The sequence below is a fragment of the Macadamia integrifolia genome, chromosome 5, assembly GCF_013358625.1.
Source record: "Macadamia integrifolia cultivar HAES 741 chromosome 5, SCU_Mint_v3, whole genome shotgun sequence".
Classification (NCBI taxonomy): Eukaryota; Viridiplantae; Streptophyta; class Magnoliopsida; order Proteales; family Proteaceae; genus Macadamia; species Macadamia integrifolia.
The window spans coordinates 15,776,120-15,798,973 of NC_056561.1; the positions used below are offsets into that span (position 1 = coordinate 15,776,120).

General features: G+C 41.5%; 2 protein-coding genes across 6 annotated transcripts; one reads left to right on the plus strand and one right to left on the minus strand.

Annotated features, from left to right (window-relative positions):
- Positions 1-12,523: 12,523 nt before the first annotated feature.
- On the plus strand, positions 12,524-13,347 carry LOC122077917 (omega-hydroxypalmitate O-feruloyl transferase-like). Its single transcript, XM_042643808.1, has 2 exons — positions 12,524-12,918; positions 12,960-13,347. The coding sequence occupies exons 1-2, from the start codon at positions 12,524-12,526 to the stop codon at positions 13,345-13,347; spliced, it is 783 nt and encodes a 260-aa protein (XP_042499742.1).
- A 363-nt stretch (positions 13,348-13,710) lies between these two features.
- LOC122080257 (probable transcription factor At5g61620) lies at positions 13,711-16,506 on the minus strand. 5 transcript variants are annotated; one of them, XM_042647205.1, is made up of 5 exons: positions 16,242-16,506; positions 15,052-15,260; positions 14,813-14,875; positions 14,587-14,709; positions 13,711-14,324 (listed from the first exon to the last, which is right to left on the minus strand). In XM_042647205.1, exons 1-5 carry the CDS (start codon positions 16,501-16,503, stop codon positions 13,998-14,000), a joined length of 984 nt encoding a protein of 327 aa, XP_042503139.1. In that variant the 5' UTR covers positions 16,504-16,506; the 3' UTR covers positions 13,711-13,997. The 5 variants fall into 5 exon arrangements, with proteins under 5 accessions (XP_042503139.1, XP_042503136.1, XP_042503138.1 ...); XM_042647202.1 differs by having other exon boundaries at positions 14,587-14,718; XM_042647204.1 differs by having other exon boundaries at positions 15,049-15,260.
- Positions 16,507-22,854: the final 6,348 nt, after the last annotated feature.

Sequence of the window (22,854 nt, forward strand, 5' to 3'; positions counted from 1 at the left end):
TGAATGCCAAACAAATGCCTTGAAATAATGCCAAACGTCCTCTCTCCACTTACTTGTAGCGTACAAGGAGTCCCGCTCGGTACGGGTGAGATCCGGAGCGAATCGGGTAGGCTTTGGTGAACCTAACAAAATTGAGCGGGGTTAGTACTTCACCATTTTAGAATCAAAATTAATGAAATCCGATGTCAAAATCGTGTTTAGAACGTCGAAAGAAGGTCACCCGTCCGATTTGGGCTCGATCGGACCTACGGATCACCTTCGGGGCCACTCAGGTGGGTCAGACAGGTGGGCTGTCTACCCACCGGTCCTACCCGCCGGTTTGGACCGGCGGGTATGGACCCGCCGGTTTGGCCAGGGACCCCCCCTCTCAGGTGGGTGCTCTCAGGCGGGTAGGGACCTGCCGGTTGTACCCGCCGGTTTTGGCGGAAAAACCCCAGTTTCTTCTCAACTCCCTCCATTCCTTGGGGACCCCAATAGGGCTTTTCTCAACCCATTCTTCACACCTTTAAAGTCCTATAGGATGGTTCTAGCTTAGATCTAAGTTAGATTCAAGTGAGGGGAACCATCTTACCTTCTTTGCTCAAGAATGACTTCAAACCTTCCAAATCACTTCCAACTCACAATGCTCCTTCTACCTTGTCAATATCTCTTCAAATCCTTCAAGATCAACACATAAATCATCTATTAAACCTTAGATTAATCATTTCAAAGGGTGTTTACAAGATCTTAAGAAACCATACTCGAATCAAGGGTTTAAAGCTCGGGTATGGTGAATGTTCATAAAACCCAACTTTTCTTACCTCCAACTGTAGATCTAGAGTTGAAGATTACTCTCCGGCACCGGAATGGCAAGATCGAGCTTCGGCGCCGCTGAAATCCTTCCTCTCTTCCTCTTCCTTGCTTCTTCCCTTTCTTTTCTCTCTCCTCTTTACTTTTCTCACCAAACGTACGAGGGTAATAAATGGAAAGAAAAGAAATCATAAAGTCTTATATACTATTCCTAATTAAGTGAATAGTGTCGGATGGGTCACACAGGTGGGTGGGGTACCCACCTGTTATACCCACCTGAGAGTCAAGACATGGGATTTTGACCGGGTTCGGACCTCGGCTCGGACCCCACCCCAAGCATACGATGTAGCATACGTATATACCTTAAAATACAGATATAATACCTGTTTATCCGTACATAGCCTTATGGTAGGTGCACGTACACGGTTTGGGCACTCCCGTCTCTTCTGGCACTGGCTCGGACTTGTCGGGCCAGCCGGTGTTTAAGGTCACCCGTGCCATCATAGCCCATAAGGAACTCGCTCTAACATCCTCTGGCTCGGTTCCTGCATGGTTAAACCGGTTCAACCACGAAATCAGACCGGGTTTAAGAAGTGGGATATTACATTACCCCCCCCTTCTGAAAAATTTCGTCCTCGAAATTGCGTACCTGGTTGATCAAAAAGATGAGGGTACTTGGCTCGGATTTCTTCTTCTACCTCCCAAGATGCTTCTTCAAGTGAATGATCAGCCCATCGCACCTTTACATAGGAAATGGAGCGGTTGCGAAGGGTTTTCACCTTCCGGTCCAAAATTTCAGCTGGCTGTTCTGTGTAGGTCATATCAGCTTCTAGGTACTCTGGTTCCACGGGTAGTACATGAGATGGATCATGCACGTACTTCTTCAGCATGGATACATGGAATACATTGTGAACATTTCCAAGCGAAGGTGGCAGGGCAAGCATGTAGGCTACTGAGCCAACCCGGGACAAGATCTCAAATGGTCCCATGTATCTTGGGCTCAACTTCCCCTTTCTGTGAAACCTTTGCAAACCTTTAGTAGGAGAGATCTTGAGAAATACTTTTTCCCCTGGCTGAAATTCAATATCCTTCCTGCGGGTGTCCGCATAGCCCTTTTGACGGGACTGAGCTGCTTTAATCCGTTCTCTAATAACGTCGACTTTGTCACAAGTCATTTGGATCATCTCAGGTCCTAACATTCGACGTTCACCTACCTCATTCCAATACAAAGGAGTTCTGCACTTTCTGCCATATAACGCCTCATATGGAGCCATCCCAATTGTAGCTTGGTAACTATTATTATATGCAAACTCCATAAGAGGTATATATTCTTCCCAACTGCCACTCATCTCCATTGCACATGCCCTGAGCATGTCTTCTAATATTTGTATGATTCTCTCCGACTGACCATCCGTCTGTGGGTGAAAAGCTGTACTCAATTTCAGTTGCGATCCCAAGGCACGCTGTAAACTTTTCCAAAATCTGGAAGTGAACCTTGGGTCCCTATCTGAAACAATGCTCACTGGCACTCCGTGTAATCGCACTATGTTGTCCATGTAAAGTTGTGCTAGTCTGGTCATGGAGAACTTGGTCTTGATAGGAATGAAGTGGGCAGTCTTGGTAAGCCGATCCACAATCACCCATATCGCATCCATTCCCTTAGGTGTACATGGTAGTCCGGTGATGAAGTCCACTGTAATCCTTTCCCACTTCCATTCTGGTACTGAGAGTGGCTGAAGAGTACCATAAGGTCGATGCCTCTCAGCTTTCACCTTCTGGCAGGTAAGACAAGTCGCCACATACAAAGCTATGGTGACTTTCATGCTTGGCCACCAATAACTCTGTTTGAGGTCTTTGTACATTTTGGTACTTCCTGGATGAAGTGAGTACTCGGAGCTATGTGCTTCTCTCACGATTTTATCCTGTATATCCAAATCATCGGGTACACACAATCTGTCTCGAAACATCAATGCCCCATCACTGGCTAAAGTAAAATCTGGGTCGTTCATTGTTTGGTCTTGAACCTTAACTCTGATCCGCTGCAATTCAGGATCCAAGGGTTGCTTCATTATCACCTCTTGTCTAATTGCCGGATGCACCTGTAGAGCCGATAAGGATACCGTCAACCATTTAAGGTTTTCTGGTTGAGGTTCAAGCTCTAGGGTTGCCCCTTCATATAAGAGGGTCTCATCCATTAGCATCGCCTCTTGCACCAGTGGTGAGCTGACTGCTAAGCATGAAAGCGACACAGTCTGTGTCTTCCGACTCAATGCATCTGCCACTACATTAGCCTTGCCGGGATGATACTGAATATCGCAGTCATAATCATTCATGAGTTCCAGCCATCTTCTCTGTCTCATATTCAAATCCTTCTGGGTGAAGAAGTATTTGAGGCTCTTGTGGTCACTGTATATCTCACACTTTTTCCCATACAAATAATGTCGCCAGATCTTAAGGGCAAAAATGACTGCGGCTAGTTCCAAGTCATGAGTGGGGTAATTCTTCTCATATTCCTTTAGTTGTCAGGATGCATATGCTATTACCTTCCCGCGTTGCATGAGAACACAACCCAAACCAACTTTGGAAGCATCGCTGTAGACCGTCATTCCACCTGTGCCTTCAGGAATAGTTAGCACAGGGGCAGTCACCAACTTCTCTTTCAATTCTTGGAAGCTCTTCTCACATTCCGCTGCCCAGTCGAATTTCACACCCTTTTTAGTCAACTTGGTCATTGGTGCAGAGATCCGAGCAAAATTCTCGATGAAACGCCGGTAGTATCCAGCCAAATCCAAGAAGCTTCTAATTTCAATAACATTCTTGGGGCTTTCCCATTCCACTACTGCTTTCACCTTAGCAGGATCTACTTCGATTCCAGCTTTAGACACTACGTGCCCCAGGAATCCAACTTGTTCAAGCCAGAATTCACACTTGCTGTACTTGGCAAATAACTATTGATCTCTCAACCTCTGTAACACCATTCTCAAGTGTTGAGTGTGCTCCTCCTCGGTCTTGGAGTAGATCAAGATATCGTCAATAAAAACAATTACCCATTTGTCGAGCACATCCTGAAATACTCGATTCATTAGATCCATGAATGTTTCCGGTGCATTGGTTAACCCAAAGGACAACACTAGGAACTCATAATGACCGTATCGAGTCCTAAATTTTGTTTTGGGTATATCACTACTCTTTATCTTGAGATGATAATAGCCGGACCAAAGGTCTATCTTCGAAAATACCCTGGCTCCTTGCAACTGATCGAATAAATCATCAATGCGTGGGAATGGATACCGGTTCTTAATGGTTAGCTTATTCAACTCCCGGTAATCTATGCACATACGCAAACTACCATCCTTCTTCTTGACAAACAACACCGGGGCACCCCAAGGTGAAACACTTGGGCGAATAAACCCCTTTTCCAATAGTTCCTGCAACTGCATCTGCAACTCCTTCAATTCAGCTGGTGCCATCCTATATGGAGCCTTAGATACTGGAGCTGCTCCAGGAGTCAAGTCTATGGCAAACTCCAACTCTCTATCAGGTGGTAAATGCATCAGATCATCTGGGAAAACATCGGGAAACTCCTTAACCACTTTTACTTCTTCTAGAGGTGTAACTCTCGCATCAACATCGAGTACCGAGGCTATGAAACCCTGACATCCACTTTCTAGCAACTTTACCGCTTGGAGAGCGGAGACGAGGACCTTCCTCACCCTTTTCATTGTGTCTGCTCGGTACACCCACTCTTTCCCTTCGACATCTGTCACCTTAATCAGCCTTTCCGCACAGATCACGTTAGCTCGATGAGCCGACAACCAATCCATACCCAATATAACATCAAAATTCTGCATATTGAATTTAATGAGTTGTGCATCAAAGTTCTTTCCACTAATCTCCACCGGGCAGGGTCCATACACTTCCTTCAACTGTGCAATTTTACCAGTAGGCATACTAACAATCATTCCCTGGTCTAGGATCCTGGGTGACATCCCAAGCTTCCCTACAAACCTCTTGGATTCGAATGAATGAGTAGCTCCTGAATCAAATAAAACATAGGCTGGTATGCCCAATATGGGTAGAATACCTAGTATAACAATGTATATAATTTCAGCAGGTCATCAATATTAATCATAATGAACTTCTTAATTTAAAATGTACCTGCTACAACTTCTGTACTAGCCTCAGCTTCCTCGGCTGATAGGGCATACATCCTTCCCTGCGGTTGACTGCCTCGAGGTAAGGGAGGTCGGTACGCAGAGGGCTGACTGGAGGGTAAGGCTGGTCGGGCCCGACAGTCTTTCGCATAATGCCCATAGGAATGGCAGTTGAAACAACGAATCTGAGACGTCAGAACTGGAGCGGGGCCCCTCGGCACTTGACCCGCTGCAGATGGAGGTCGAGGTGGCCTTGAAGCTGTAGGTGCCACACTAGTGTTCGGGCGAAAAGAAGTAGAACCCGAACCACCAACCGGCCTAGAAGGGTAACCAGATGGCCTATAGGGCTGCCTGTACATAGGCTCAGAACTGTATGACCCGCGGTATGCCTTGGAGGAATTTCCCACATCTGGGAATGGATTTGATCTCTTCCACAGTCCAGGAGTGAGGGACTGTTCACCCTTTTGCTTATCTTCCATTATTTTGGCCTTCTGTACAATCTGGCCATAATCGGTCAAATCCAAGACTTCCAGCACCGACCCAATAGACGCTTTTAGGCCCTTTAGGAACCTTGTGCCTTCTCTTCAGCTGTTCGCATATGCCTTGGGGCAAAATGGAATAAACTTTCGAACTGTTGCTGATACTCAAGGACAGTCTTACCTCCTTGAGTTAAGGCCATGAACTCAGTCTCCTTCCGATCTCTGAAACTGCGCGGATAATGGTTATCCAAGAACAATTCCTTAAACTGCTCCCAAGTAGGTTCTGGATGAGCAGCCATCAATATAGGCTTGGAAGCTTGCCACCACGAATTTGCCTCTTTCTTGAGTTATAACCCAGCACAGATGAGCTTCTGGGCATCCGTGCACTCAAGCACCTCAAATATCTTCTCCAATTCTTGGATCCATTGATCCGGTTCTAGAGGATCACTCCCCACCTTAGAGAATACCGGTGGTAAGTTCCTCTTGAACGACTCTACCACCCTTGACGTATTACTCGTCGTCGGGAAGTTAGGAGCATAGGCAGGATAGTAGGAGTATGGATGAGGCATCCCATGCTGAGGAATACCGAATGGTGGAATTGGAGGTGTACCCACTTTTGGTCCCGTTCCCGACCCTACAGGTGGGTCCCGTGGGGTGAGTACCCGGGGAGGTTGACCCGGTTGAGAAAAATCCAACTGTTGCTGGATGGCAGTCATAAATGCTTGCTGTTGCTGAAGCATTTGTTGTTGGAAAGCTTGTTGGGACTGCTGAATTATTGTAGCAACATCTCCCGGTGTGATAACCGGTGGAGGGTCCGGGAGTGCAGTCATAGGTGGGTCCCCATGTGCCCCACCCTGACCAAGGGTCTCTGGAGGTAGTGGAGGTGAGGTATGCCCCACAGAACGGGACCCTCTGGGATTTTGTGGTCGACCGACCCGACGAGGACCCCGCGAGGTACCTCGGGCATTACTACCGGATCTAGTACGTACCATCGTATCCCTGTACCTGGAACATATCACACACCATAATGGTTAAACACCGTAGAACTGCTTTAGGCACACAATCATATGCCATTATATGAGGTGTTGTAGTGTATGATAGCCTGTAATTAATCATAGCTCAATTCCAAGATACAGGCAAAGTCCACAACATACATGCTAATGGTCCCACTTGACCATAGCACATTGATCATAGGAATAATATCCACCATAAAACCAATGAAAACATAATAGGAGAAAAGAAGGGAAAAGACAAAGAAGGAAAATTTTCAAAATTTTCCCTTCTGTCCTAACCGGTGGGATGAACCGGCGGTGGGATGAACCGGCGGGATGAACCGGCCGGTCCCAGCACCCCAAACCGGTGGGTGGCACCGGCGGGTAGGGACCCGTCAGTCTGACCCGCCGGTCTTGCCCGTGTTAAAACACGAACAGGGCCTGAAGGGCCCTGTTCTGCCTGTCACTCTCACCCTCTCCCCTCTCTTTCTTCCTTTTCCTTTTGGGCGATCTTGGGAGTCTACTCAGCGCTTCTACTTGCAGTTCCACTCATCCACTCGGTGCTTTAGTGAAGAGTCAACTCCTTCTTCATTCAAGTAAGTTCTTCTTCTTCCTTTTTTCTCAGAATTTCTATTTGGGTGAAATGCATGTATAGGGTTTACTTTCTAAGCTTCCTTTCCATATTTTCCACCATAGAATAGTATTACCATGTGTTTGTGATGATTCCACTGTGCTCATTTGTAGTTTATAGGAATTATCTCTCTTTATTTGGAGAAAACCCCAAATTGGTGCCCTAGGTTCCCAAATTTGGGGGTTTCTTCAATCCTTACTCTTTTTCTCCAATTGACGACTTCTTTGTAATGCATTTCACTTGTTTTACGCTAGATATAATTTAGATTTCATTGAATCATCCATTATGCTTGAAATCCCCATGTATTTCCATGAAAATCCCTTTTTTTGTCTTGGTTTCTTAAGTTTTCATCCCATACTTGTATTCTTCTAATTCCATAACCTATTTGGGGTATGTTCTTGAAAATTTCAACATCCCACTACTGTGGCATTTCGTTCTAGACCCTAGGTTTCAACTTTTACTTCACTATGAATGGGTTGGTGAATCGAAACCGAACCCTTCCATGTTATTTATGCTCATTCTCTCCTTTGCTGTCATTTTACTGTTTTGGCATGTTTCTATGCGTTGTCATCTACCATGTTTCATATCCTAAGTTTCCCATCGTTGCCGGATTGTCGCCGGTCCCCATTTTGCATGAATTGAATTTTGGATTTCCCCTTCTTAATGCTGCTGTCCTTTCCTTTCTGTACTAACCCTACTTTCTTTCCTTATTGCCAGAATGTCGCCACGCACCGGCAAAGGACCATCTTCCTCTGGCGTTCGATGCAAGACCACCGCTTCTAAGCGGAAGAGTGCGGAGACCAGCTCTTCAGCTCCTCGCACAGGGAGACCTGCACCTGCCCAGTCTGACCCATCAGACTATGATGAGGAGCACTTCACTAGTGCAGAGGCCGCAGCCAACTGGCCTAACTTCCTGAAGGGGTCAGTGTTGATGGAAAAGACCGTGGTAGTCGAGGACTTCCACAAGGCCAGGCTTCAGGAGAGGTTCTCAGCATTGGGCTGGGACTCTATTCTTCAGGTGGACCGACCATGCTACGAGCAGCTCGTCCGTCGGTTTTATTATAACTTGGAGGTGTCGTATCCGTACGGAGAGTTCACCATCAGCAGCTTGGTGAAGGGAGTGGATATCCAGCTGACGGTAGGCACCTTGGCCAGTATCCTGGGCATATCAACGGCGGGATACCGATACTACAGTCCCCCCAGGAGTAGGCCCCAGGGACCGTTCATGAACATGGAGACGCCGGACTTCATCTACGAGACCATCTGCGGCAGCAGCAGTCGCCCGGAGTCCGAGACATCTTTCTTCCCTGAGGTCCGTCTCTTCGCCCGGTTGATCCAGTTCAACCTGCTCCCCAGAGGAGGTCATCGGAACCAGGTAGGTTTCATGGCGGCTTTCATTGCATTTTGTATCTTTACAGCCGCAGAGGGAGGCGGGGAGCACTTGTGCCTTCCCTATATCATCCTCCGAGCGATGGAGCACCATGCTTCCCACCCAGAGGACGGAGGATTCCCCTACGACAGGATCCTCACCAGGATCTTCGAGTTCTTCGGGGTGAATCTGAGCGGAGAGGAGGGGAAGACTCCGGCTGATAGGTTTGATCGGAGCAACCTCTTGAAGATGAGTCTCCATACCCTCATGGATTCACCTCCTAGATCAGGAACTCGGAGAGGTAGGGGTAGGAGGGCTGCCCCTATGGAGGATGTCCCCATGGAGGAGGAGTCCAGTGAGGAGGATGAGGACTACGTTCCTCAGGATGAGGAGGAGGATCTGATGGGTGGCAGCATTCCTGAGGAGGCGCCTCAGGAGTCGAGAGGTCCGGGTCCTAGTTCTTCCAGAGCTGCAGCCCCACCATATGGAGCCTCACCACCTGGAAGTGGTGACTACGACTATGAGGTCAGGACAGCCTCCATGCGGGCCTTGCAGGATGGCCAGGTTCAGATACTGAGGCGGCTGGACGAGATTGCCTCCAGGCAGACCACCTTGGAGGATTCCTTCCGTAGGCTGGGTCAGGACTTGGACACCAGGGCCAATGCTATCTCAGCAGACTATGGCCGGCTTCGGAGGGAGGTACAGGTGGTGAACGCGAGGTTCGATTATTACGATCACCGCTTCGACGTTAACTCCAGGCCTCCAGCGAACGTGGTGATCATCGACGATGATGACGACGACCAGTGAGGGCTTGGCTTCCCCACCCAGCTGTTCACCCATTTTCTCTTTATTTGTAGACATTGTATATTTATTCATTCGTTCCTTGTATCTGTACTGAACTGGTTTCATTTATGGAATAAAATATCTTTGGATAGTGGATTTTGTGGTATTTTCATATGTGGAGTACCTGTGTAGTTTTGTGGTGATGTGATTTTTCTATCTGTACTTTTTGTTATATTATTATCTGTTATTTATCAGGTGTTTGTGTAAAATTTTTGGAAATCCCATTTTACGCCGTTATGCTGCCGAAATTTCATCAAAATAGCACTTTATAGGTTATAGTACCATCCTAATCACCTTTTATCTACACTCACGCATGCCATGAATGCAACTTATAATATAACCCCACTTTTATACTTTCTTTCTTTGACTTTTAAATCTTTAAAGCTTTTATATTAGTCCAACCCCATTTTCCTATTATAGAGTCTACGGGATTCTAATGGTATGCTGTGAGTGAAGCAGAGCATCACGCTCTGATACCACCGTTTGTCACACCCCGTTCACCCTGAACCGGAGCGGTGACCGAGTTAACACCGGTTAACCCAAACCTGCCAGGATCATCAGATACTGTATTCCACCACAGCATACACACACTAACATCAATTCATCAGATCAGCGGAAGACTAAGTTTTACCTGTAAATAATTCCCATATACTTGATACCCAAATGGTGATACAATAATTATATACATTTGGGCCCGAAGGCATGATATATACACAAAAAGAATAAAGTTCAAATATCAAGTATATACAAGAATTCATCAAAATCATCAGAGTACTCAACTCGGCTCGGTATCAAGGCTGGAGCTCAGCTCGGCCTCAGAACTGCTGTCCCGCAGCACAGCCCTCACATGCGCAGTCTACGCCGTGCTCAAACTCCTCAGGGGTCCACCAGTCCTCTTCAGGAAACTCGACTGTGGGACCCACCCCATGCTCCTCAGATGCATGACCTGCAAAATCATCTAAAAAAAAAGGGGTGTACACGTGGAATGAGCTCACTAGCCCAGTAAGTAGAGAGGTGGACCACACACAACAGTCCACACAACACAACACATCATATGCACTACATGCCATGCAATTCATTTTAAATCACATACACCTAATCAACATTACTAAGTCTTTGGTTTTAGTGCTACTACAACCACAGTGCGCGTATACTCCGGGTACGAGCCGCGAACTCCCTCCCGCGATACGCCCATAGGGCTGTTGGAGAAGGCCCACCGTGAGTACTCGGAAAGATAAAGACAATGCCGTCCACCGGCTCTCAACAGAATGTAAATAAATTAAATGACAGTGCTGACTCCAGCAATTTAAAAGCAGTACGATTGGCCCTCTTGAATGTACCACCGGGGTTGCCGGCTGTCCTACATGACTCACCGGGCGTAATGCCTAACCGCCACAGTGTCCGACAACCGCGACCCCTGCTTCCCCCCAAATGGCAACCCAACACCTTAACCCCTGTTGGGAAGGGTCGTAGCACGGGGATGGTGAGAATCCTAATACCGCATGCTCCTATATGTAGTACGACTGCATAGTGCCTCCGTGTCCCATACCACGGGCCACCCATGCATTCGTTTCCAAGCCGACCACGGCATCTAGTCTACCAATGCATTATGCATCATGATGTCCACATTCAACATATAACATCTCATTCAATTTGCATTTGAAAAGTAAACATAGCATAAATGCACATCAATGGGTGAAATGACTAATCTATATAGCATATTCATGATGACATGACTAAATTAGATATAGTTATATGAATGCCAAACAAATGCCTCGAACAAGGCCAAACGTCCTCTCTCCACTTACCTGTAGCGTACAAGGAGTCCCGCTCGGTACGGGTGAGATCCGGAGCGAATCGGGTAGGCTTTGGTGAACCTAACAAAATCGAGCGGGGTTAGTATTTCACCATTTTAGAATCAAAATTAATGAAATCCGATGTCAAAATCGTGTTTAGAACGTCGAAAGAAGGTCACACGTCCGATTTGGGCTCGATCGGACCTACGGATCACCTTCGGGGCCACTCAGGTGGGTCGGACAGGTGGGCTGTCTACCCACCGGTCCTACCCGCCGGTTTGGACCGGCGGGTATGGACCCGCCGGTCCTACCCGCCGGTTTGGCCAGGGACCCCTTGCCCTCTCAGGTGGGTGCTCTCAGGCGGGTAGGGACCCGCCGGTTGTACCCGCCGGTTTTGGCGGGAAAACCCCAGTTTCTTCTCAACTTCCTCCATTCCTTGGGGACCCAAATAGGGCTTTTCTCAACCCATTCTTCACACCTTTAAAGTCCTATAGGATGGTTCTAGCTTAGATCTAAGTTAGATTCAAGTGAGGGGAACCATCTTACCTTCTTTGCTCAAGAATGACTTCAAACCCTCCAAATCACTTCCAACTCACAATGCTTCTTCTACCATGTCAATATCTCTTCAAATCCTTCAAGATCAACACATAAATCATCTATTAAACCTTAGATTCATCATTTCAAAGGGTGTTTACAAGATCTTAAGAAACCGTACTCGAATCAAGGGTTTAAAGCGTGGGTATGGTTAAAGTTCATAAAACCCAACTTTTCTTACCTCCAACTGTAGATCTCGAGTTGAAGATTACTCTCCCGGCACCGGAATGGCAAGATCGAGCTTCGGCGCCACTGAAATCCTTCCTTTTTTCCTCTTCCCTTCTTCTTCCCTTTCTTTTCTCTCTCCTCTTTACTTTTCTCACCAAACGTACGAGGTTAATAAATGGAAAGAAAAGAAATCATAAAGTCTTATATACTATTCCTAATTAAGTGAATAGTGTCGGATGGGTCACTCAGGTGGGTGGGTGTACCCACCTGTTATACCCACCTGAGAGTCAAGACATGGGATTTTGACCGGGTTCGGACCCTACCCCAAGCATACGATGTAGCATACGTATATACCTTAAAATACGGATATAATACCTGTTCTATCCGTACATAGCCTTATGGTAGGTGCACGTACACGGTTTGGGCATTCCCGTTTCTTCTGGCACTGGCTCGGACTTGTCGGGCCAGCCGGTGTTTAAGGTCACCCGTGCCATCATAGCCCATAAGGAACCCGCTCTAATATCCTCTGGCTCGGTTCCTGCATAGTTAAACCGGTTCAACCACGAAATCAGACCGGGTTTAAGAAGCGGGATATTACAATATATCCTAAATTGATGTTGTTTTAATTGCATTTAGGTGACAAGGTTCCAGTGTGGAGGCTTTGTTGTTGGATTACTAGTGAACCATTGCATGTGCGATGGAGCATCAATGAGAGAATTTATGAAGTCATGGGGTGAAATTGCAAGAGGCTTACCCTTAAGTGTTGTTCCATTTTTAGATAGATCTATGCTGAAGCCAAAACCAAAACAACCCTTTAAAATTGAAGACAACCCTGAAATTATTTCTCCAGTTGTACCACTGAATGAACAATCTGTATTCAAATCCTTCTGTTTTGACCTCCAAAAATTGATGCAACTGAAGAATATAGCTGCTATGGAGGATGAAACCATAAAGGGTACTACTAGTGCTACAGATTTCCAATTGATCATGGCATTTATATGGCGAGCACGAACCAAGGCCCTTAAAATGAACCCTTCTGATCAATCGAAGCTATTTATCATTTTAGATGGACGGCATCGATTTGGTCCATCATTTCCAAAAGGGTATTCGGCAATGCCCTGTTTCTTGCACATTGTGAATGTAGTGCAGGAGAACTAATAGAAAGGCCACTGTGGTTTGCAGTTGATTTGATGAAAAGGGCACTTGAATTGAACTTCATTCAATCACTTGATGATTACTTGGAAAACGTTCAATCATGCCTAGACACTGTAAAAGCATCAACTACAGAACTACTACTGGATACAGCATTTATTGGCAACAAATGGTCTACATTTCTGTCCAATGATATTGATTTTGGTTGTGGAGTTCTCACGCAAATTGGAGCTCCAATTCCACAAAAGGACCTTGTTTTGGTCAATAGCCACATAAAGGGTAGTAAGAACAAGATCCTAACATTGGGTCTGACTCGTTCCAACATGAAAGCCTTTGAAGAGATCATGCAATCAGAGATGGGAATTCAAGCATGTATCTAATCCACTTGTTGATCATTGATGTAATAGTTCTAATGTTTTTTAGTATAATAAAACCTGAATGTAAGCAGCTTGATGCTGCAATGATTTTCCATAATTAAGAAACCTGCATTTTCTTGCCCAAATAGTTAAAAATTGAAATCATCAAGTGAGGTTGATTTGGATGGAATCCAAGCTCTAATCAACTTATATTATCTTCAATATTTTCCAAATAAAAAATTACCATCCTTTGTTGAACAGGAACACCAGTACACTTGATTCTTGTCAAAGCAATGAGGTACACAAAACACTGTGGATGGGAATTAAGTCGAACAGGGTTGAATTCGCCTTAACCCATAATTTAATCAGATATTTGACAGCATACTATTGTGATTAAAACCATCTCTACTGCATAAGCTATACAAGATCCTGGCTCTATTATCCTCCAGAGTAGCCTATCTGTTTATAGAGGAATAGAAATTTATAATATCTAAGATACAGGAAATCACAAGTAAAATCAAAGCATAGATGAACTTAAGAGACATAGAATCAACAGCTTTCATTTTCATTTTCATTTTCGTTGGGAAAGCTGATAAAGAATTCCATTATCTAATTTCTAATTAATAGAAAATATGAGAAGACAAATAGAGCTACTTCATCTGCCCAAACAGAACTCAGACAACACTAATAGCCCCACCGAAATTGGATGGCTGAGACGACAACTTGTCTCGGTCAGGCGGTTGAGTTGGTGTGACACTCAAACCTAGATCAGTGTTCACTGCAGTTGAAGCCCCAGGATCTGTCTGAGATACACATTGTGGGAGTTGAGGTAATGGATTGACGGGCAACTGTGATGGAATGAGTGCACATGGAGCGAGGTTGTTGTGTACTTTAGGTCGGTATGTGTAGCCTTGGTTGGGATAATTCATCACTGGGATGTAAGATACTGTTGGAAAGATTTTAACTGGTGGATAGTTCAGTCTCATGCCATCAAATCGTGCCTGTTCAAGAAATCAAATATTAGTATAACAATAGGGAGAAAAAGGAAAAACAGAAGTTGTTGCATTCTTCAAGGTTGCCTATCACTTTGGTTTATGGAAATAGACGCAAGTTAATGGTGTGAAAGACTACCTCAAATCCTAATGAAAAACAGGATGGGACAAAGGCATGCAAAACTCATTATTATTATGGAATTGTAAGTCCTCATTAAAGTTCAACAGGAAAAATGAAATTTCAAAGAAAGGAAGATGGTTAGCTCTTAACTTGTACCGTATATGGGATCCTGTTGAGATTGGGAGCACCAGCAGTTGCGGATATCGGGCTGATTGGTGGAGATTCCAATCCTAGACCAGCTACTTTGGCTGTAATTTGAGCTGACACACCTGCCTGAAGCATCTGATATAAAAAAACATTACACAAAGATAAAAATATGTTTCAATTGACAATCTCTTGATCTCTTGATGAGTACATCATGAGAGAATAATTTTACCTGCTCTGAGGCTTCATTGGTTCTTGCAAGGGGCGAAGCATGTGCAGTTTGTGAAGCTGGCCCCTGTATATCCAACACTTCAAGATTAGAATTTGAAAGTTAAAGACCAAAATAAGAGGAAGGAGGGAGGGAGGGAGGGAGGGAGATGATTTCAGGATTAAAGCTCCTGAAATTCATTAATGAAGGAGTAAGGAATTTTTCATTAAAAAAAAAAAATGAAGGGCAAGAGGAATTACTACGTTTTGAATGGCCACATCGAAAAGGCTTGATCGACGCTTCTTCTTATTGGATAAAGCCTGCCTGAGAAAATATTTCTGAGCATGGCTGGCAACTTGGGTTGGTGTTCTGGTGGTCACAAAGTTCTTTGAAATTCCTCTCCAGTCACCTTTCCCAAGTTTCTCTAATCCCGCTAGGAAAGTTCGGTGTTCTTCTTCTGTCCATGGCACCCCTGAGGGAAAGAAAGGAATTAGTGTTTGGTAAGAAAAGTAGAGAGCACTCAATCCCATCAACATTTCAAGCAAGAAGGAGATGAAAGGTACCCAACTTTAGAGGGGAAAAGTTCTCAAGCTCTCAAAACAATTCAATCCTTACAAAAGGCTCCTTTCATACACAATACAAAAACACACTTAAAAACAAGACTACCTAAATTCCCCTACTAACTCTCCTGTCCATTGATTATGAAACAGACCAATCATAAGAAAGGACTTAAACTAAACACTACTGTATCATCATATAATTCTCATCTAAATCTAATATCCGGTGGAAATTAGTCAAAATATTTGATATCTTTCTGATATTATCCTTTCATTATTGCAGGGAACTTGGTAACGAAGGAGGAAGCTATTACTTCTGAATTTTCGCATCAAGCTATTCATTCCTAGGTTCTAATTAATCCAAGTTCATATTTTTAGCTGTTTTGCTTCTCGATTTCATTTCGTTCTCACCACATCTGAGAAACACCAGTTCTTTTCATAACTTGAAGAACTACTTACCGAAACATTTCTGAATCAAACAATAACTGGTATTCAATCCTGACTCTTGAGCATTGAAATATAGATAGACAATGTAGTAATGCAGGAAACCATTTATTTATGTTTGATGAAGATAAGAGTGGGTGGAATTCATTCAATCATATTTTCAAATATGCAGCCTACACTAAAATCAAATTCATGGAAAGGCTTTAAACTCAAGTTCTGAGATAAAAAATTCCAGGATGCCAATTGAAGAACACATCATGCTTATTAAGGCAAAAAGGGGAACAAATCTCCAAAACCCATAAGAGCCAGAATCAAAATATTAGAAATATGAAGAGGAATCGCCCTGTTCTCAAAATTCAACCAAACTTTTCATTAAAATAATGTTTATAATATAGAAGAACAAAATCAATAAAGCATAAAGAGATTAATTAAGGGGTGAAATAAAGAAGTACCCCTTTTCCTTTCATGTGTGCTGGTGGTTCTTCTTGTATGAACAGGTCCATCTGATAGATACCCAGGATCAGAGGAGCCCTGATCAACCGTGCATGTCCTCAAATTATCCATACTCAAGCTCTTCTTCAGAATTTCATCCTCTTTTCTCAAAATCCTTACACCAAAAAGCTTCATCCCAACCTTCTCATTGCATGTCCTTGAATTATGTCCATTGTTCCCACAGTGTGAACACTTCCTACTTGATTCCTTCGTCATTCCCATCTATCTCCCTCCCTCCCTCCCTCCCTCACCACCACCACCAACTCCTCCTCCTCTTCTGTGTCTCTGTTTCAACAGAAACAAATCGACAGAGAAAATAAGTTACAGATCGAAAAAAGGGGTTTCGTTAATCTTTATATATAGTATTCGGTTAAAGGAATATCCATATTTGGGTTGCAAATCTCTTAAGTTTCCATTGTCGTTGGAAGATCTGAGACCCCAGCAATGCCGTAAAGCGGGAACTGCCCTCACGCGGATTACCGAATTAAGCAATTTTCCCAATCTTCCATTACAGTTGTTTTGGCAGTTCATGTTTGCTTAATCTTGTTTATTTTTAACGAATTTTTGCCCACTTCTATAATTTCTATTTGTTCGAATATCTTGAAATCCCGGCCCAGATAGAATGTTTATCAGTTTCTATTTTGTGATGGGATTGTCCTTTTCAGTTTGTTCCAACATTTTTAGTTCTTTCTATTTGGGAAACTGATTTTACAGTTGGTTTTTGGTATTCGATAAAATGGAAAATCCAAATATAATCTCTGTCAATTTGCTTTTTAAATAAAAATAAAATAAAAATATCCGCTTACGTGTGTGTTTGCATCTAGACACAACGGGTGGGGAAAGACCGTGCTGCTCTGAGCTGAAGATGCTCCCGTATGTACCTACACACTGACATGTACCTGCATCAAGAGGTAGGGATATAACGGATTGGATACGGATTGAAATCGAAGCGGATATATTCGGATCCAGATATTTTCTGACCGGATTCGAATACCCCTGAACGAATATGGATGCGGATCCAATTCGGATTTTCAACTATTCGTTTACTCTCTGACTTGTGTAATTCGGACATTCGTCCCCCTCCCCCAATGAATATAATTTGCTCTTAATCCATCAGTCTAAGTTGTTTTAACTCTTTTCCTATTCATTAAAACCTATTTAAACTTCAAAAACTCTCAAAATCATTAATTGATTATTTAATCGGATCGGATAATTATTTTTCAGATAATTCAGATTTTATTCTGGATACCCTTTAACAGATTACGGATACCCCTAAATGAATACAAGTGTGAATTCGAATTCGTATATCGACTATCCATTTACATCCCTACTAAGAGGGTAGTCTCCAGAGGAACCATTCTCTAGGATATGGCCGTTAACATAGAATTTTTTAATCATTTGTAGGAGGTGAGAATAAATAATTAAAAAAAAAAAAAGGAAACAAAACCTATTGGTCTGACATAAGAAACACCCAGACATAGCAAACATGAAATGATCATAGTGCCCCCTCATGTGAGCTGAAGATGCTCCCTTCAGTGCTCACATTGGCCTGTGGGTCTAACATTTCTTGTGCCAAGTCGGCAAGCTTCTTTCGTCCAAAGTAAATTTGTAGAAGCTTAGAAGATAGTGTGGCCTTTACATCCAAACACAAGGAGGAGAAAAATGACAACTCTGGCCCAATGAAAAATGGAAATTTTGACACTGTTGATGCTTTCATATATGCTTCAATTGGTTACTGCAGTGCAAGGGTCACGTTGCCATTTAAGGAACCCTTTCCCATATAAATATATACTATCCTTAGATGCCATACTACTAGAAGCTTCCGAGGTGGTCCAGTTGACAATCTTATTATCACACATAAAATGATAATATGTATCTATTGAATTGTCATCCGATTCATAATTTTATATACAAACTCATAAATATAGATTAAAGCACATTTACTGACTGAAAATTGAGAGTTTACTTTGTGCATATATCGTATGGCAATTGTGAAATATGTAGCATAAGTTCTTGAATTACAGTTTATGAGTACTGGATTGAAACCTATTTTCCCCTAATTATTAAGTTATTATGACTCTCAAATTCTTTCCTACTAATTTATCTGTCAGAATGAGAACAAAAATTATGTGAACACATCTTGTTGATGAAAATGATTCTCAACTGAACGCGCATTGGTATGACCATTTGATCAATGGAAGTGATTTATGCATGAATAGAATGTTTTTCTAAGTAAGAACTGAATTGTGTTCTCAGTGAAAGTGAACTATGTCAGAATTATCGGCTGTGATTTGTAGAGAAGAGAAGAAAAGAAAAAGAATCTAGAAAAGAGAAGAAAAGAAAAAATAGAAAAAAAAAAAAAATTCTGTTCGGCTACTAAGGGGAGAAAATTAAGAAATTTTTTTTTCTTGTGTTTTTTTCTGTTTTTGGTAAGAGTTTTACTTTTTTTTTTTTGCAGCAAAAGAAAACTTTACCAGAGGTGAATTATGAAATAAAAAAAAAATAATAAAAAAAAAACTTTCTTGTACTAAAAAGATACTTAATATAATTTCTTGAACTAAAAAGATAATTAATATAATTTTTATACTTTTTTTGTTTTCTTTTTCTTTTCTTCTTTTGGCTTACCAAACACAACTTTAGTGAAAGTGATTTATTTTTTTCCTGTATAACTCAAGTTATATCAATACATTTAATCTTGAGAAAATTATGTATTATTGTATTCTTCAATGAATAATTATGGCTGATAAAGTTAAGACGACCACTAATAAGGTTTTCCATTTGAAATTAAATAATTCAATCATTTGATAACTGCCAAAGTGGCCAATTGTTGAGTTTTGAGATTTTAAAGTGGATTAAAGTATACTTTATTTGCACAATTCTAGTGGTATCCAAAATGGCATTTGAGTTGGTAGCCTGTGGATGAACCAAAAGATCCCATTTGTGTACAACTTAAATGGGATTGGGTTATAGATGCATACAATTTGATAAGTTTTTTCTCATGCCCAAAGGTAGGGAGACATTTTTATTGAATCGTACATATTTGATAAACCCTATGGTGATCATTTATCACCGATTGAATAGATTATATTGCAGTTGCAATCTCGACCCAAATGAAGGATTGTAATAATGCCGCGATTACTCAGTAGATCTTACCCTCGACTACATTATGTGAATAAAAATTAAATCATAGCACAAAATATTGTTATGAGCATAATTTTATCGGAACCCTATTTCAGTTTCTTCTTTGTTATCCCATACTCCAATACTTTCATGAAGTAATTTTGCCCAATGAAATGACAAGGCGTTTATTGCCTTTGGGTGCATGAATATAGAAATGGTCATCCATGAGGAAGAGCCACCTGAACCTACTGATAAAACTATTGATCATGAGATTGATCATTATAAGCAGTGGGAATGGAGAAATACTCTGAAAGCATATTTGTAGGCACTAGGTGAACATTATAAAAGCACCTCTTAAGGTAGTATTGAGCACTTTATTGTTGGGATTAGTATCAGCCTGTATACCCGTCATTGGCAAAAAAAAAGAAAAACACTTTATTGTCTATATTTAACTCAATCTATTATGATGAAATTAGCAGTGTACATAATCATATAAATAGATTAAGGCATATTACACAAAGAATGAAGGATGGTCAGTAGATGCGTTACTAGCCATATGTGAAGAAGAAGAAAACAAACAAAGAATGGTAAAGCGTAAAGTGCAAAATTTTACCAAAAAAAAAAAATCCTATAAGAAAAGGGAAATCTAGGTTGTGTGCAGAGGAATGAAAAACCAAAATGTGGAAAGATTGAATAATGGAAAAGGGTAGATAGGTTAGCATTCGAGTTAGAAACTAAATATTAGAGGAAATGGTAGTTCATTAGAAGCTAAGTGAATGAGAGAGAAAGCAAGTATAAGTTAATGGATTAGAGCTGAGTGTTGAAGTGGTCATTGGGACAGTATCACTCGTTCTGAGCTAGTAAATATATTCTAGTTTTGGGAAAAGTGAAGCACTATGATGCAAGACTTGTGTTAGGAAAGGTTTTACTCAAAGAAAATAAGTGGGCCATCAGGAAGTGTCTCACCAGTTTCTAAGAAAAAATTGTTCCAAATTAATAAGGAACTAGTTACACACTTAAATTGTGGATCAAAAGTGACTCCATTGATGGTATAAGGAATTAATTGATATCTTAGGCACTGTTGACAATATTCCTAAAAATACGTTTCTGCGTTTTTCTTGTTCCTATAAATGGAGATACGGGATAAAAAGCATTTGATAATCTTGTTTCGTTCCACCTGTTTTTAGAAACATAAATAGGAATTTATGAAAATTTATGTTACAAGAAATGGCTATGACCATCGTCTCTAGAAATAAGTGATGGCAACAAATTGTGGATTTGTACCTGACAAAAAAGCCCAAAAGAAGCATGACTCTTCTCTAGCTCAAAAGTAATGGATTTTTTAAAGCTCAAAAGTGATGAGCATGTTATCAAACAACAATGTGTGCACAAATCGATCCAAGAAATAGGTTTATCTTCAGCCCAAAAATCCATTTCTATTCTCAGAAACGTGAAAATTAGTTTCTATTGTTTCTGTACACAAATGGAAAAAACGTTGTCAAACGGTGCCTTAGTATTTCAAGCAAAAATGGTGGTAATTCAAGAGTACTTGGAGAGCATAGAGTAGAGAATTTCTCACTACTATAGAGAGATTAACATGGGAACAGATAAACCAGTAAAGCATGCAGCAATAACTAAAAACTCTACTTCTTGGAATATAACTCCTCATTTAATTATTACTTATGATCTAAACTTAGACTTTCAACAAAGACCCAGATATAGGTCTATGTAATTTTCTTTTAATTGATTCATTGTCTCTGCTAATGGCCATGCCGAAGGTGGAATAGCAAGCCACTAGTTAGTTTGTAATCTCCCTTATTTATATTTTAATTAATGTTATTCATTTATTGACTTTTTAGCAATATATATATATATATATATTGTTTTCTCATTGAAAATCTGAAAAAAAAAATTGTATATTATTCATCCTGAGAGTTTTGAAGATACAATAAACAAAGATAAAGTCTAAAGATTGAGGAAATCTATTTATGGATTGAAGTAAGCTTCAGATCAATGATACCTTAAATTTAGAGAGCTAATAACATCATATAGTTTTGTTGAGAATATCATTGACCATTAAATATACATAAAAAATCGATTGGGAGAATGATAGTTTCCAAAGTGATCTAGTTGACAATCTTATTAGAATATAGACACAAAATTGTGTTATTGGGTTCAATAACGAAATCTACATGTAAGATAAATCTCCAATTATGGTTTAAGGTATACTATGGATATATTCAAGGATCTGGTTAAAGATTACCTATCTATGATGGGTTAAGGGGTTTAAAGTTATAAATAAGACTGTTCTCAAGCCTAGCAATAACATGGTAAATACAGAGGTCCCTCATCACTCTTGCTGTTAGGGTTGCATAGGGTAAAAGTTTCAATTCCATTCTATAGTTACAGATTGCATATAAGTTTATGTTGGATATTGTGTCCATCAAACCCGGTTTCATGTAATGAATCAATTCATTTCATATATAGATTTTTTTTTTTTATCACATGTGATCATAAAAATGCAACTGTGTCCATAGTTTGTTAAATTCAGTCACAACTAGGGTTTGGACTAGGCATTCATATCATATGGTTGTCACATTACGTATGACCAAACATGATAATGTCGGGATATGAATGCGAGCACACATTTTGTGTGTGTTGACGAAGAGTCTACTATGTTGTATCCCGCACACATAACTGCCTGTGCTAATTAATGGGATAAACATAATGTCACATCTATCTTAAGCCTGAGAAATACTATTCACTATGTGAATGAAATGTACACTTAGACATAACAATGATAGAGGTCCAAATTGGACCAACACTCTAATTTGCATGAGTAATAGGTATGTCAACAAGGTAATCACTGCCCCTTATAAGGAACATTAATATGGGGTTTCAATGCATGCCATTGGATTGGAATCAGAGCTCTATACTATTTGTGAAATAGTTCTAAGATTGAATGCTTTCATATCTTAACCAATCCCGTCATTTGCATGTGCACCCCTTGAATTATATACTATGGCATAAGGGTATGGTGGTAATTTCATGCGTCCCTAATATTCCATAATGAGGGTGTTGGTCAGTGGGGACACTTGGCTAATTTCATATTTATTAAATACTTGATTTTTCTAATTTTATCTTAATAAGGTAATGATAGGATTGGATCATCCCTATTAGACTCTACCTCTTCCCTTTATTTGGAAACAAGCAATATGGTCCAGATAAGACTAAGTGAATTTGGGAAAGAAGAAATTAGGGTGACTCTTGGGAATTTGGATTCCAAATTAAGCCGCCTTGATTTTGGGAAAGAAGAGATTAGAGTGACTCATGGGAATTTGGATTCCAAATTAAGTAGCCTTGATTTTGGGAAAGAAGAGCAGAGGTTGAACCTCTTGAGTTCATAATATAAACCCCCTCTCTCTCTCTCTCTCACAAGACTCTAGTCTCTTC